Here is a 17,341-nt window from a genome sequence, read left to right as displayed (position 1 = left end):
GCAGAACTAGATTAAATCTGTTCCCTAGTGGGTGTGGCAGACCCCTGGGTTTACATGCCAGGGGAAGAACTCCAATGGCATCTGCCAACTTCTGAGTCAGTATGCCTGTACTAGGTCATAACAATGGCTGCCACCAATGTCTCAATCTCTGGAGAGGTCTCACTTTTCACCAAGATGTACCCAGGGCCTACCAGGTGAGTCGCTTTTCACCAAAGTACTGTGCGGCTGTCTTTTTGGTGGTTTTTGGTTGCTCTCTGAGATGGGTGAATTTGTGCATGGGCCCATTAAGAATCAGGTTTCCTTGGCTTTTGTCCAATAGCTTCTCTGGGGGTATTCCCCCCTTGTGGTTAATAGCCAGCAAAGGCAGATAGTAGGACCCTCACTGGTGCTGTCTGAAGGATGCTTACAGCTGTAATGTGCCCCCTCTCAGGTCCCCACTACTCCAGGGATGGTTGCATACCTTAGGGTGACTTCCTCCCTGCCAGCTTTGAAGCTCTACCACATCGGAAGGTGGCTTTTTTCACTCTAGAGGGAATTTCTGCCTCTCCCTCCTCAGTCATGACTGTCCCTTGTTGAGGAGGTTCTTTTTATCCAGTTCTCAGTTTTCCCTCCAGGGTGCTTTCTCCAAGAATAGTTGTAAACTGGTTGAGTTTGTGGGAGGAGGTGAGTTCAGAATCTGCCTATGGTACCATATTGATAAGATCTCCTAGCACCAACCTTTATCAAACTCTCCCAACAATTCAAGAAGAGGGAACACCTCCTAAGTCATTCTATGAGGTCACCACTACTCTCCTTCTAAAGCCAGATAAAGTCATTACTATAAAACTACAGACCACTATTTCTTATGATTATTGATGCAAATATCTTCAAGAAAGTACTAGCAAACCAAATTCAACAGCATATCAAAGTGGTTATATAACATGACCAAGTGGGACTTATACTTAGAATGCAAGGATTGATAAACATATGAAAACGGGTCAATATAATATACCATATTAACATAATGACAAAATCAATAACACATGATCATCTGAATTAATACAGAAAAAGCATTTCACAAAAGTCAACATCCTTTCATGATGAAAACATAGAAAAAACTAGCAATAGAAGGAAACTACCTCAAAATAATAAAGGCCATCTACGAAAAATGCACCATCAAGATCATACCCAACAGTAAAAGAATGAATGCTTTTCCTCTAAGATCAGGAGCAAGACAAGGATGCCTGCTTTTGCCACTTCTAATGAACATAGAAATGGAAGTCCTGGTCGGATTATTTAGGCAACAAAAAGAAATAAAAGTCATCCAAATTGGAAAGAAGGGAGTAAAATTATCTATTTTCACAGATGACTTGCTCTTATATGTAGAAAATGCCAAAGAGCCCATACACAAACAAAAAAATCGTTAGAACTAAGGTATGAATTCAGCAAACTTGCAGGAAACAAAATCAGCACACAAAAATTACTTGCTTTTCTATACACTGACAATAAACAATCTGCAAGGGAAATTGAGAAAATAGTTTCATTTATAATAGGGTCAAAAAATATTTATGCATAAACTTAAGTATAGAGGTGAGACTTGCACACTGAAGACTACAAAACACTGCTGAAAGAAATTGAAGATGACACAAATAAATGGAATTATACCCCATGTCCATGGATTGGAAGATTTAATATTGTTACCATATAGGTACTGAATAGATTCAATGCAATACTTATCAAAATTCCAATGATATATTCTTTTGAAGAAATAGAAAAAATCCATCCTAAAATCCATATAGAGTCTTAGGGAATCTCAATAGCCAAAACAATCTTGAAAAATAAGAACAAATTTGGAAGTTTCATAATTCCTGATTCAAAAAATATACAAATCCATGATAATCAAAACAATGTGGCACTAGTTTAAAAATAGACACAGAGATCAATAGAATAAAAGCCCAGAAATAAATCCTCACATATATGGTCAAATGATATTCAACAAGGCTGCCAAGATCCTTAAATGAGGAAAGTACAGTCTTTTCAACAAATAGTGTTGGACTAATTAGGCAAATAAATGAAGGTGATGGGCCTGCCCCATGGTGTACTGATTAAGTTCAGCACACTCTGCTTCAGCAGCCCAGGTCCGCGGGTTCAGATCCTGGGTGCAGACCTACACCACTCGTCAGCCATGCTTTAGCAGTGACTCATATACCAAATAGAGGAAGATTGGGACAGATGTTAGCTTAGGGAAAAATGCCTCAAGCAAAAAGAAGAAGATTGGCAACAGGCGTTAGCTCAGGGCGAATCTTCCTCAACAACAACTAAAAGAAAAAAACCTCAAGTTGACCCTTAACTTATTCCACATATATACAAAAATTAATTCAAAATAGATTAAAGACCCAATTATAAGAGCTAAATTATAAAACTCTTAGAAAAAAAAGTATAGATTGAAATTTTCATGACATTAAATTTGGCAATGATTTCTTGGATATGACACCAAAAGAGTGGGAAACAATGATAAAAAATAGGTACATTGGACTTCATCAAAATTAAAAACTTCTGTTCATAAAAGTAGACTATCAACAGAGTGAAAAGGAATGGAATGGAGCACATGGAATGGAGAAAATATTTGCAAAACACATATCTGATATGAGGTTAATCTCCAGAATATATGAAGAACTCAACAACAAAGAAACCAATAAATCTGATTCAAAAATGGGCAAAATACTTGATTAAACATTTCTCCGATAAGATATACAAACGGACAATAAGCACGTGAAAGGATGCTCATCGTCACTAGCCATTAGGAAACTGCAAATCAAAACCACAATGTGATACCACCTCACACCTACTCAGAAGGCTATTGTCAAAAACAAATAAAGAAACAAACAAAAATTAACACTTATTTGGCAAGAATGTGGAGAAATTGGAACATTTGTGATTTGCTACTGGGAATGTAAAATAGTGCCGCCACTGTTAAAACCAGTATGGTAATTTTTTTAAAAGTTATTGCATGGGAGATTTTGACCAGAACAATTAGGCAAGAAACAGAAATAAAAGATATAGAAATTAGAACGGAAAAGCGAAACTCTCACTCTCTGCAGATGACATGATTCTATATATAGAAAACTCTAAAGAATCCATCAGAAAGCTATTAGAAATAATCAACAACTATAGCAAAGTTGCAGGGTACAGAATCAACTTACAAAAATCAGTTGTGCTTCTCTACTCTAATAACAAACTAGCAGAAAGAGAAGTCAAGAACACCAGCCCATTTGCAATTGCAACAAGAAGAATAAGTTATCTAGGAATAAATTTAACCAAAGAGGGGAAAGACCCTAACTATATAATGTGGGAAGCATTCCCCCAATCTAGCTGCCATTGTATTGTGACAAGGTCTGGCAATGGAAGGAGAATCGTTTAAGGCACTTCTCCAGGGAACATAATTCTTTAAGCAGAATCCTTTGTCCTCCTTTCTAAATCCTATTACTGATTAACGTCTTCCCTCTGTCCTGGAAGCCTTGTTAAAACAGGCAGAACTAGCAATAAACATATCTCAAAGAACAAACAACAGCCCCCAAGGATGAGGCGGTCTATATTCCATTAATTATATACTCGCTGTCCTAACTTCTTTGAAGACTCTGAAACTACGTAACCTCTTCCTAAAAAATCGATATGTATGCTGCACATCTGGTATGCAGATAACCACCTTTGATTATCACCTTTAGTCACGCACTGCCCCTCATCTATTGTTCCCATGACGACAATAGTTAGACCACCTCGTGTGATTTTTTCCTATATAAGTGTACCCTGTCCCCGAAATAAATTGGACTTGCTTGCAACTGCATCGAGTCTCACGTCTAGCACTTACACTTTCGCCGACGCCGTCTCTCCCGTGGGAACCTGGACTTTGCCAAGGCTGGACCCCGGCAATATAAGACATTACTGAAAGAAATCAAAGAACATGTAAAGAAATGGGAAGATATTCCATGCTCATGGATTGGAAGAATAAACATACTTAAAATGTCCGTATTACCTAAAGCAGGCTACAGATTCAATGCAATCCCAATCAGAATCCCAATGACGTTGTTCACGGAAATAGAACAAGGAATCCTAAAATTTACATGGAGCAAAAAAAGACTTCAAATAGCCAAAGCAATCCTGAGGAAAAAAAACAAAGGTGGAGTCATCACAATCCCTCACTTCAAAATATACTACAAACCTATAGTAATCAACACAGCATGGTACTGGCAGAAAAACAGACACATAGATCAATGGAACAGAATTGAAAGCCCAGAAATAAAGCGACACATCTATGATCAGCTAATCATCGACAAAGGAGCCAACAACATACTGTGGAGAAAGGAAAGTCTCTTCAGTAAATGGTCTTGGGAACACTAGACAGCCACATGCAGAAGAATGAAAATAGGCCATTATCTTGCACCATACACAAAAATTAACTCAAAATGGATTAAAGACTGCAATCTAAGACCTGAAGCCATAGAACCCCTGAAAGAAAATATAAGCTGTATACTTTTTGATATCAGCCTTAGCAGTGTCTTTTCGAATGCCATGTCTACTCAGGCAAGGGAAACAAAGCAAAAAATTAGCAAATGGGACTTCATCAGACTAAAAATCTTCTGCAAGGCAAAGGAAACCGTAGAGAAAATGAAAAGACAACCCACCAACTGGGACAAAATATTTGAAAATCATGTATCTGACAAGGGGTTAATTTCCAAAGTATATAAAGAACTCATGAAACTCAACAACAAAAAAAGCAATCCAATAAAACAGTGAGCACAAGATATGAACAGACTTTTCTCTAAAGAAGATATACAGATGGCCAACAGACACATGAAATGATGTTCAACATCACTAATTACTAGGAAAATGCAAATCAAAACTACAATGAAATATTACCTTACACCTGTCAGAATGGCTATTATCATGAAGACAAGAAATAGCAGATGTTGGAGAGGATGTGGACAAAAGGGAACGCTCATACACTGCTGGTGGGAATGCAAACTTATCTAGCCACTATGGAAAATAGTATGGAGATTTCTCAAAAAATTAAAATCATATAATCCAGCTATCCCACTACTACTAGGAATTTATCCAAAGAACTTGAAGTCAACAATCCAAAGAGATTTATGCACCCTTATGTTCATTGCAGCATTATTCACAATAGCCAAGATGTGGAAGCAACCCAAATGCCCATCAACTCTAAAATGGCAAACTAACATGGTATATATATATATATATATATATATACCATATATACATACATATGTATACATATACATATACATACATATATATATATATATATATATACCATATATATATATACACATATACACTCAGTGGAATACTACTTAGCCATAAAAAAGGCAAAATCATCCCATTTGCAACAACGTGGATGGATCTTGAGGGTATGATGTTAAGTGAAATAAGCCAGAAAGAAAAATACTGCACGATTTCACTCATATATGGAAGATAAACAAACACATGGAGAAAGAGAACAGATTAGTGGTTACCAGAAGGGAGGGGACTGGGAGTGGGCAAAAGGGGTAAGGTGGCCCATACGTATGGTGATGGATAAAAATTAGGCAACAGGTGGTGAGCACAATGCAGTCTATACTGAAATAGATAAATAATAACGTACAAGGTGAAATTATACAATGTTATCAACGTTTATGATTTAAATAAAATAATTGAAAAAGAAATTAGTCTCAGAATTACCATACAGTAATCTGATCAAGCTATTCTACTTCTGGATATATACCCTAAAATAGTGAAAGCAGGGACTTGAACAGAAAATTGTATACCCGTGTACACAGCAATATCATTCACAAGAGTCCAAAGTTGGATGCAACCCAAGTGCCCATTGGCTGATGCCTAGATAAATAAAATGTGGTTTAGATATACAATGGAATAATATTCAGCCTTAAAAAGAAAAGAAATTTTGACACATGACTATAACATGGGGTGAAGTTTGAAGACATTTTGTAAAGTGAAATATCTAGTCACAAAACAACAAATATTGTCTGATTCCACTTATACGAGATTCATAGAATAGTTAAATTCAGAGAGACAGAAAGTAGAATGGTGGTGGCCACAGGGCTAGGGGGAGGTGGAAATATGGAGTTAGTATTTAATCAATACGGTTTCAGCCGAGGAAGTTGAAAAACTTTTGGAGATGGAAGTGCTAGTGTTTTTGCAACAATGTAAATGTGCTTAAGGCTATACACTGACACACAACCTAAGTGCCCATCAACTGATAATTGGATAAAGAAGATAAGGTCTATATATAAAATGGAATGCTACTCAGCCATAAAAAAGAATAAAATCGTCCCATTCACAGCAACATGGATGGACCTTGAGGGTATTATGTGAAGTGAAATAAACCAGATAGAGAAAGACAATCTCTGTATGACTCCACTCATATGTGGAAGTTAAACATGCAGACAAAGAGAACAGATTAGTGGCTACCAGGGAAAAGGGGAGGTGGGGGGTGGGCACAAAGGGTGAAGTAACTGAGAAATAATAATGTACAACTGAAATTTCACAAAGTTGTAGACTATCATACTCTCAATAAAAATTTTTAAAAAATGTAAATTAAAAAAGGTAAATTGTAGACTGTGAATATTATACCACAAAAAAAGTGACCAACCTCAATATATTTAGTGGGACTCAGCCTTTTCTTTAAATAAAAGCTCCTGGGATTGTTGCAAGGTATTGGTTAGTGCCCACAGTTCTGGAAAAGTTGATGCAGACAATTTTTCCAGTGTTCTCATTGCTTTTACAGAGGAGTAGATTTTCAGGTGCCCTCGCTCAGCAATTCTGGAGGTGCTTTACCCTTATTTTTGCTTTCTCTTTGTCTAACCTATTTTCTGCTCATTTGGTCTCCTTTCTGGCATTTTTGCATTATGGATTACATTTATTATTTTAATCATCATTCATTTGTTTTCTCGTAACATTTTCCTTTCTTTATTGAAAAATTGCACAACTTGCTTCCTTTCTTTATTGGTAGCTCTTGATTGTTTTCATTCTTACTCGAAATCTGAAGTCACTCCCTTCACCCATCTCCCAAAGAACACAAGGAATTTAGAAGCCAACTTTCATCATTCCAATCCCAAATTTTGCTTTTTGGGGATCTGGTATTTTGTTTTGTCCTCTTGTTTAACCTAATACATTAGATATTGTTGTTCTCATTTTGCACAAACAATGTGTGTACATGCAAGTTCACCAGTTTCTTTGCTTATCATTCCTTCTTCTATCGTGGAACATCCTTCTGGGTTTCATATGCCTTACTTTAGAAGCACATCATTTAGAAGTTCTGTTCAGCAAATGTCTGTGCTGGTAAACTCTGTCAGGTGTTTATTAACTGAAAATGTCTTCATTTTACCTTTGATCTTGAAGTACGGTTTGGGTGCAGAACAAACTCTAGGTTTATAGTTGTTTCAAACATAGTTTTCTGTGGTTTTCTGGCTTGCATTATTACCACTCTAATTGCCATTACTTTGTGTGTGACCTGAGTTTTCTTTTCTGCTACTTTGAAGATCATCTTTGTTCTTTGCTATCTTTCGATTCACTATACTGCGTTTCAATATAGATCCGTTCAAGATACAGTTTGGTGTATGTTATATGACCTGTACCTGTGGGTTTAAGTATTTCATCAGTTAAAGAAAATATATAGTTTGTTGTCATTCCATATGTTGCCAATTTTACATATCCTCCATTTATTATTTTCTCTCTTTCTAGTCCTCTAATTATACGTATTCTAGAAATTTTAATTCTTCACTTCTAATTTTTTAACCTGTATTCTATTATGACCATTTCCTTGTCTCTCTATATGGCTTCTGGGTGATTTCTTCAGATTTACCTTCCAGTTCACTAATTCTCTTTTCAGTTGTTCTTTGCTATTTCACACTTGACCAGCTTTGTTTAAATATCAACATCATCTTTATTCACACCTGAAATTAGTCATGTCGTTTTTTGCAGTTTATCTATGCTTTCTCGCTTTTGTGATTCCATTTATACTTGAATATTTTATCCATATTTACTACATATTCTGTATTTGATTATGCTAATATCTGATGCATTTGGTGTTTCTCCTCAATACATCTCATGGTATCTTTGTTTTTGTGCATTTGGTGATCTGTGACTGTGATGATATATTCAGATGATCTTAATCTGTGGAATCTTGGAGATTTATGCCAAGAATACCTGCTTCCTTCATTGTGAACTCCAGTGTAAGACTTATTCAGAGACAGATGGCTTTGTACAATATGGGCTTTTTGGTGTGATTTCTCTTTTCTTCCTGCCCTTTACTTCTCAGAACTATACTTGTGCAGAGAGTTACAGCTATCAACTGGCGCGTTCACTCTCAGGATTATAAACAATAATATATGTTTCCTACCTCAATGAGCCTCTTGTATTTGAGAAGTGTACGCTGAAAATCTGTGGCCATAGGGTCCTGTTTCTTTGACACTCTCCACATTTCCCCAGAATTCATCCTTGTGAATCTTGGTGGTTTCCACAGTGATTTCACCTGTGTTATGGAGATTTTAGTTGTTTCCTAGTTTCAAAGTGGAGTTCCAAATTTCTTTCTCCATATTGATATTGGAAATTTTCTAGAACAGTAGAAGAAACATTGACTTTTTTGGTTACATCCTCTTCTTTACTTCTTGATCTTAACTATTTCGTCTCTTTCACGTTTGCATTGCTTATGAATTATTCATTATACTTTTCTATATTCTTATTTTTTTAAGTTTTACTGATTTACTATTTAGTACTTTACATTCTACTGCTTTCCAGAACTCAGAATGTATATTTAACCAAAATTAAATTAATATTTTAAATGATTGATATTTTATTTTAATTTGAACATTTTCTCTATCTATCTTTGAAACTGACTCACTTTTTACTGATTTTCATCAGTTTTATTGCTAGATAACTAATAATGTAGTGCCCTTGGCCATCTGAATATAAACATAGGTTAATAATCCTTTCCAGAAATTCTGAATTCTTTTCCAATACACAGAAAATTTGTGCTGCTAGAACATTCTTTTACTTTGTGCTACCAACATTGCACACATCTCTAATCTTGAGAATTTACCAAGCACCAATGAAAGCATAAATGGTATCAGAATTGATTGTGGCTTTGCAGAGTCATAACCAGTTTGACTTCCCACAAAATTCATGGAAGTGAGCCACGCAAGATCTGAATATGGACTCAGATGAGTAGATAAAAATGTTCATGTGACTTTAACCTATCTCCACATAACCTGATTGGGGTTACTGTATTGGGAGAAAAAGTGGCATAAGAGTATCATGGTTGTGCTTTGAGTCTCAGAAAGATAATTTTTTATGTCCTTGCATTGACAAGTCAGGATTTAAAGCATTTTAATGGGACAAGAGATTTAAATTCCTGGTGCCAGGGAATTGATTCAGAATCATAATTTCCATCCCCAAAGTCCAGAGTTTATAGAGTATAATCCAAGATTACACAAATTGTATTTAGTAAAGATGAAGATGGAGAAAGTTTCCAGCTCTGAGAGCCCTCTGAGTCACAGTGTTCTGATAAGAAAAGGAAGACTACAAAATACATTAAATTGGAATGCAGGTGATTCTGTACACTTTGTTGCTACTATAAATTTTCTTTCAAAGGGGAAATGGCTATACTCAAGGGAATATGTATTAATATGGATAGAGATAAAATCTGAGTGCAGACTTGATGCATGAACTGGAAGACATTTCCCGAATTTGCGGGGCCCAGCCTATTCATCTCAATTTTATCCATATTTCTATCTCTCCAATACTTTCTAGCATCTTGATGTCACAAGGCATTTATCACTCTCTCTTTCTCTCTTTCTCTCCTTGTTCTACTTTCTCAGCTAGACTACAAAATAATGACATTTGCGAAGATGTTCTAATAGCTGTTATAATAGAGGAAGGGCATGTAGACCAGAGGCTGTTCTATCATTTCCATGACCTCATCTTAAATTACATTTCTTATTGTAGCACCTTTTCTGCTGCCATGACAACCATGCAAAGGATGGAACAGACCATGCCAGGGGCTGGTCCTAATGTGTACCAGCTGGGACAGGTTGCTGATCAGAACCCATATCTGTGGAAAGGGATGTCAGAGAAGTTCTTGAAGGGGGAACCCAAAGTCCTTGGGGTAAGTCAGTTGAGGATCTGAGAGAAGACACATCATGTTTTAGAAACACAATAGATCAAACATAAAACAAATACTCTGTCCCAATAGCCTCATAATACATCAGGCAGCCCTAAGAACATCAGCATTTGGTGTTCAGGCCCTTTCATTTGAAAAATGATTCAACATTTTATTGCATCTTGCTTCTGATTTAGTTGAGTTAAAATAGAGTGACTTCATATGTACTGTGAGGTTGTGGGTCATCCATGATAACTATACTTAACTTCAGCATGGAAGAGTGGAAAAAGAAAAGGACACATGTACACTAGCTGGTGTCCCAGCCACAGACCTTCCTGATGGTTGATGGACCCATATTGTTACTTTCTCTTTGGGGAATTTTCTTAGCCTTCTTCTATCCTCTGTGCATTGCTGTCTGGAGTCTCAGGTGGATGTGCCTAGAGGAAATAGACCATTTAAAGAAACACAGGTTAGTGAATGTGGGAGGACAGTGAATACAGAGGTTTGTCTCTAGTCCAAGCTTTAAATCAATGAGGCTAAGTCATTAAGACACCTTGGATCGTTTTGAGTGCCAAGGGGTACTATGTTACAACTTCTCTATTTTAGACCCTGAATCAAGACCCCTGAATCCTCAGGCCCCAGACCCCAAGAAAATGGCATATTGCTATTCTCTTTGTCTTCCCTTATACATACTCTCCTTCCTTAGATTACTTCTCCTTGCTGGAATATTTGCTTCTTAATTTCTGGATCACTTCTTTCTGAGCATGTGCAAAGGAGAGTAACAGTTTTGGTAGGAGTAGCATTATATCTAGGTATCACAAAACACCTCTGGGTAGGTCCTGGTACGCTCCTTTTTTTACTTTGAAATTCCTGAGGCAATTGGGATAGATATACCAAGACATAGTTTTAGTAAATTAATATATCCACAATTCTTTATATGAAAAAAATGACAAGAAAATATCAAGAAGACCATCTGACTATTTCAAATGTTAGAGAATAAGGATAACTTAGTGGTGGAAAGGGGATGGCTTGGGCTCTGTTTTTGTGGTAGATAATCAGGTTTTACTTTCTTCTTTGTTTCTAGGTTGTGCAGATCGTGATTGCCCTGGTGAACCTCGGCTTGGGAATAATAATGATTAGTGTTTGGCTCTCATTTACTGAATTTTATTATGACCGTCCCATATCAGTGTACTCAGGGTACACAATTTGGGGATCGGTGATGGTGAGCAGAATACCGCTGGATATAGTTGGAGACAGTATAACATAGTTGTTAATATCCTGTGTTTTGGAATCATATCCTAACCCTATCTTGTAGTTCTTTAACTTTGAGAAAGATCTCTAACCTCTTTTGACTCAATTTTCTCATGTTTAAAGTGGTAATAATAATATAAAACTCATAGAAAGCTAAGCAGACTAAATATTTAATGTATATCAGGTAGGATATATTACAGCAACATGTACCAAAAAGTCCAAACTGTAATCTGTAATGGATTAAACATTGAAAACGTTGATTATTTCACAACAAGAAGCCTGGTGGCTAGTCAGGGTTGGTTAATTCAGGAGTTACCTCATTGAGGTAACCTCATTGAGGACTGCTGGCATATCATATCAGATATGTTGGCACATGTCATTGTTCATAAATGTTTTATAATGCATAAATGTTTTCTATTCCCAAGCCAACTATGGGCAAAGGTCACGAATTTCCCACTATTTGCTTGGACTAATCGAGATTCACCTCTATGGCTGGGAAGGGTTCATTGAAGCTCTTGGGAGACTGAACAAAATGAGGATTTTGTTAGCAAGGAAGAAAAGGGGGCATGGCTGGTATGCAGGACATTTGTAGTCAACTATCAGACCTTAGCAAGAGGTTAGCTTAGCAAATGCAAGTGCTGTTAGCTAAATTTTTTCTCATAACTTTAATATCAATAACTATAATTAAAACTGAACTAAAATTTAAGAAATATTAAAAATTTCCCCCTGAACAAAATGCAGAGTTTCTCTGCAAATTGAGAGTGTAAATAGAATATAAAGTATCAAGTTTTACCTACTGACAAGAGGAAAATGCATGTATAAACTGGGTTTGTGTTAGAATCAGGGAACCTATTCAAGTCTGCAGAATTTCTATTTATCTACAAAGTTGAGAATGAGATCGTTTAGAGTCTAAAGCCTATAATGAGCTGGTTTTATGTGCCTCCTCACCTGTTTATAGAAAAAATTCAAGCTCTGAAGAACAGTAAATACTGTTCTCCTTCTGGGCAGTTGTGCAATGCTTTGTTTATCTCATCATACTGATGTCAATAATAGCTTTTATTAAACTCATACTATGATCTAGGCACTCTGCTAAGTGCTTTATATTTGCAATTCCATCTCAAAAAAAATCATCCCAAACTTCTGAGAAAGGATTTATCATTGTCCTCATTTTAAGGTTAAAAAAAATTGCAACTTAGAGAGATTAAGTAACTTGCCCAAGATCGCACAATTTTATGGTATGGCAATCAGGGCTCAAATAGAGCCAGTCTATTTCCAGTATTTCATTCATCTGACCACTCTAGTTTTCTGCTTCCCCTTTCATTTCTTTTTCAAGACCACATTGGAAACCAGTTTTCATAATTTACACCTTTACACATGATCAGTAGATTACCAGGAACTGCACGAGCTGTGTTTGTCAATTGAGGCATCACTCAGACTCTTGTAGGTATCCCACTAGAGGAGCCTTTGTTAACTGGGGAAACATTATTTTTCTGCTACCTTCAGGTGTTCTTTCAACCTTCTTTGAGAAATCTCACCTGTGATGTGTCTTTTTTTTCTCCCTTATGTGGACAAGAACAAACACCAAGAAAGAGTCACAAATTTCTCTTCTATCTGGCTCTTTACCCTCCAGTAGATCTAAATCTCCTGTATCAGTATTATATAAAATTATCCCCTTATTAGTCTATTTGTTCAAGTTTTATTTTGTGTACTTTTAGAACATCATAATCTTTTCTTTCTATATATCTTTCACATTCCTTGTTAAGTTTTTTCTCGCAGAAGCCTTATATATTTTTTGCTATGGTAAATGAAATTATCTTATGAAATTCTATATTCAAACACACATATATTTATAATGTGTATACATAATTTCTGTATATAATTATGTTCCCATGTGCCTCACTGTATTTTCCTATTTATGGTAGTTTTTAGTTGATAACCTTGGATGTTTTCAGTATAAGATATTCATATTTAACAGTAATTTTAACCATTTGCTTCAATTTTTTTATATAATCATTTTGGTTAATATACTAAGAATAGTGATACATAATAGTCTCCATCTTTATCTTGATTTGACTTTATGAGATGGCCCTAGTGTTTCCCATTAAACATGGTAACGACTTTAGACTGAGATAGATGTTCTATCATGTTATGGAAAATGCAACACTTCATATTTTATAAATAATGTTTAAGTCAATAATAATGTTGAATGCTATGAAATGTCTTATCAAGACTATAAACATAAATGGCAATTAGCATGTGAGTTTTCTCCTTAAATAGTAATTTCATAAATTATAATAATATTTCAATATTAAAATAACTTGACATTTTAAGAAATACTCCATATGTTTATGATTCAGTTCATATAATACGACGGATTATTCTCCCTGTTCTTTTTTTCCAGAGGAGATTTAGTTTACATTAATCATCTCTATGTCTTGGTATTTTGAAATCAGTTGAAGAAATTTATCAAGCTGTTTCATTAGATCAATCATCTTTTGTATTAAGATAGAATTTTTGAAACATCTGAAATTAAATTTGGAAAGCAAACCCAGAAACTGAAACCGTTAAGAAAGTCTAAGGCAGCGAGACCAATTGAGTTGACTCCAGTCATTTTACCTAAGTGAAAATAATTACCCAATTGATGGTGTCAAATGAAATTGTATATTCTTATCATCGTCTAATATAGAATTTAAAATTTTTCTTTGCTGCAATTTTCTTTACAACTTTGAATAGTCAGTTTAAAATGAAAACAATCATTAGGGTTTTTTCTTTTGTAATACTTTATTAAATTTTGGCACCATATTAGAGGTACTTCATATTAGGAACTGAGGATCTTCCTTTATATTTCAATCCCCTCAGATTAAATACCATCACAGTTAGACACTTTCTGAAAGGCTTGACAAATTCTCCTGTGACTCCATTTGGTACAATTTCTCTGTTGTTTTGGGGAAAAGGGTACCATTATTTACAAACTTTTGTGTCTCTTCCAATGTAATTAGTCTGTTTAGCATATTTATCACATTTTGGGACAAGTTTTGGTATGTTATGCCTTCAAATATTTGTATAACATTTTTTACCTGTATTTTTCTCCTTGTTATTAGTTTATTATTTCAGGGTCCTTGTCAATTGTAGCAGGAACTAGAACTACAAGAGATGTGGTGAGTAGCATTTCTTGGTTTCTGTTCCAAAGGAAGAAAGATTAACCTCCTAGGTATTCTGCCAGAAGAGAAAACAAATTTTGTGTGTTTTTAAAAATCAGAAGAGATTCTAAGTTTTACCTAGTTGGATTGGTCTTTCAAAAATTGGAATAAAAAATTGGCTGATAATAGAATTACTGACATGAGAAGGTATAGTTTGGGAAGGCAGTTGCTGAGAGAATCTTTATGGAAATACAGAGAATTCCTGAAAGAACCGTCAAATGGATGGGTCATACAAACCTACAACTTGAGATCCAGCCCCTCATGACAGTGGCACCAAGTGTTGGTGTGGCATCATATTTATTGTCTTGGATGAAAGTTTGTATTCCAACTGTAGGCAGAGAGGATTTTGATTCAGTTTGCCACCAAAGAAATTCACAATAAGGCTGTTAAATAAGAAGCAGGAAATTTAAAACAATAAAAGGCAAAAGCCTAGATCTCAACAAATGTTTCTGCTAGGTAAAACCACATTGGAGCTTTCTCCACTCAAAGGATAATGAATATCAAAGTACGGAGATGATCAATATGGCTTTTCCAAATCTGACCTCTATTTGCCTCCCTAGCATCTCCTCTAGGTATAACCATTAAAATCTACCTCATGTGACAGCCATACGACGCCTCTCATACTTTCCTGAGGAATTTTAGTTCTTATTAAAAGCCACCAAAACTTGTCTGAGAAAGAGAACGTAGGAAAAGGAATACACAGCAAAGGGAGATACTACGCAAAAGGCATGGAGGCATGAGAGGCAAGTGGAATTTAGAAAATAAGTCAGGCACCTGAAACAGTACATGGTAGGAGATGCACACAGACAGGACTGTCCAGCTAAAGTGTAAAGGATATTGAAAACCCAGCTAAGGAGATTGGAGCTGATTTCATGTGCCCATGGGAGTCATCTGAAGGATTTAAGTGTGGGAATAACAGGATGATATTTGTGTTTTGGCAGGAGATTAGAGTTGAAACTACCATAAAGACAGAGACAAAGTTAGGAGATGATTGCAATAATCAAGATGGAAAAGATGGCTGGACACGAAGTGATGGGTGTAAAGTGATTGATGAAGATATAATGGAAGATGTTCCTGGATTAATTGATTTTCCTTCCTTTCTAGGTCCAAGGTAGCCTAGGACTAAACATCACCAGCTCTGTGTTAGCTGCATCAGGGATCATAATCACTGTGATCAGCATGAGTGTTTTTTCATCTCGTTACTATTACTGTCACAACAATCAGAAGCCAATGAATTGTTCCATGCTTGTAAATGTTTTAATGGTTAGTGCTTCCTCTTTTTGTGGGATACTGTGGTGGAAGCAAGGCACAGGAGCCCTGGGTCTGGCAAAAGTAACCATCAGTATTCCCTAATTGATGAATCACTTTGAAAAGTTAGAAGTGATTGAGACATAGGGCGATCTTTTATTTAGGAATCAGGCCCACATCTCATCTCTCTCTGTGTTCCTTCTGTAAATGTAATAAGGAAAAATAGGAAGAAAGCTTATAGTTGAAGAACACTCACTCTGTAATAACTAACGTGCTAAGCATTTTGCATGTTTTCCCATTTAATTTCAAAACACTGGTAAGTATGTCCTGTTATCCATTCTAAAACTGGAGCCCAGATGTCAACCTCTATATGTCCCAGGGAGCCCTGATGGAGCCTGATACCGTTGCCTGCATCATGTCTCTAATCATGCATATATGTCTCTAATAATAAAGGAAAATTGTCTTGAACATTATCTGACAAGTGGCGATTAACCCAGTACCCCTCCCAACATCTCTGGATGTGCTTGAAACATTAAGCACTTTGGCCTCAACTTCCAGCTCTTAGAAAATTCTAAATCTTTAATCTGTGTTTTACTACTTTTCTGTACCACTTCCACTCATCCTGGTATTATCCTAATCGCTTTATTTTCCAATTTACCACTTACACAAGATTTTGTAGGTGGTAAAACATCTAGAAGTTTTGGGTAAGTGCAGGAAAGAAGAGTTATTGCTGCACCCATAGCAGACTAAAATGCAATGAAATCTTTAATATTAAAAAGTCTATTAGCCATTCTCAACATCACTAAGTTTTCCGTTATCTCCCCTCCATTTGAACTTCCACCCTTTCACTGTGCTGCTTAGTTCTTGCTCTCATTGTCTTCTTTCCTCACCTAAATTTAGAAACAGCATTCTCCCTAATTTCTTATGCAGATCAGTTGCACGAACTTTTCTTCATTCCTGGCTAATCCTAGGTGAGTCTTGATTGTTATATATTCACCCAAAAATAACCCCTTCAGTGTCTTTGCTAAAATAATCTACTCCCCTTGAGATTTCTATCACTTTTTACAGCAAAAATTTTATTTATTACCACTCACTCAAAATCAGAAGAGAGTTTCTTCAGAGAATGTAAAACTTTTTTCAAGTTCTCTCAGTTAGATATTGGCAAAAGTAAGATCAGATTCTGTAACTTCCTGCCTCTAATACTCCTATTATTTAATATTTTTCATGTAGTTATGCTTAAGAAGAATCTGACATCCACTTTTGGAAGTTCTCTCCACTCATAGACTTTAAGGGCACAATGACAGGGACACAATCTACAATTGACCATCCTCATAGGGCTGGTATTGTGGGCACGGGACCTGTAAGGTCACTCAGGGCTTTGTAGATAGAAGAGGTCTACACTTGGTTTACTGCTGTGCTGTTGCTGTCTTGAAGTTCTTAATACCTTTTCACGAGAGGGCCTGTAAATGCTGTAGCCAGTCCTGCC

At 36.1% G+C, this 17,341-nt stretch overlaps 1 protein-coding gene across 1 annotated transcript in view; it reads left to right on the top strand.

The window, feature by feature from the left end:
* Nucleotides 1-17,341, top strand: part of LOC103553477 (membrane-spanning 4-domains subfamily A member 4A-like) — a 34,080-nt gene that overhangs the window by 12,428 nt on the left and 4,311 nt on the right. The window contains exons 2-5 of the mRNA XM_070564024.1: nt 10,003-10,162; nt 11,241-11,378; nt 14,509-14,565; nt 15,712-15,870. Coding sequence (XP_070420125.1) covers nt 10,019-10,162; nt 11,241-11,378; nt 14,509-14,565; nt 15,712-15,870 — 498 coding nt within the window. The 5' untranslated portion in view covers nt 10,003-10,018. The remainder of the gene's footprint in view (nt 1-10,002; nt 10,163-11,240; nt 11,379-14,508; nt 14,566-15,711; nt 15,871-17,341) is intronic.

The sequence above is a fragment of the Equus przewalskii genome, chromosome 11 (genome assembly GCF_037783145.1).
Source record: "Equus przewalskii isolate Varuska chromosome 11, EquPr2, whole genome shotgun sequence".
Lineage (NCBI taxonomy): Eukaryota > Metazoa > Chordata > Mammalia > Perissodactyla > Equidae > Equus > Equus przewalskii.
The sequence above is the reverse complement of the archived record's forward strand: the minus strand, read 5'-3'. Positions and strand labels throughout refer to the sequence as shown.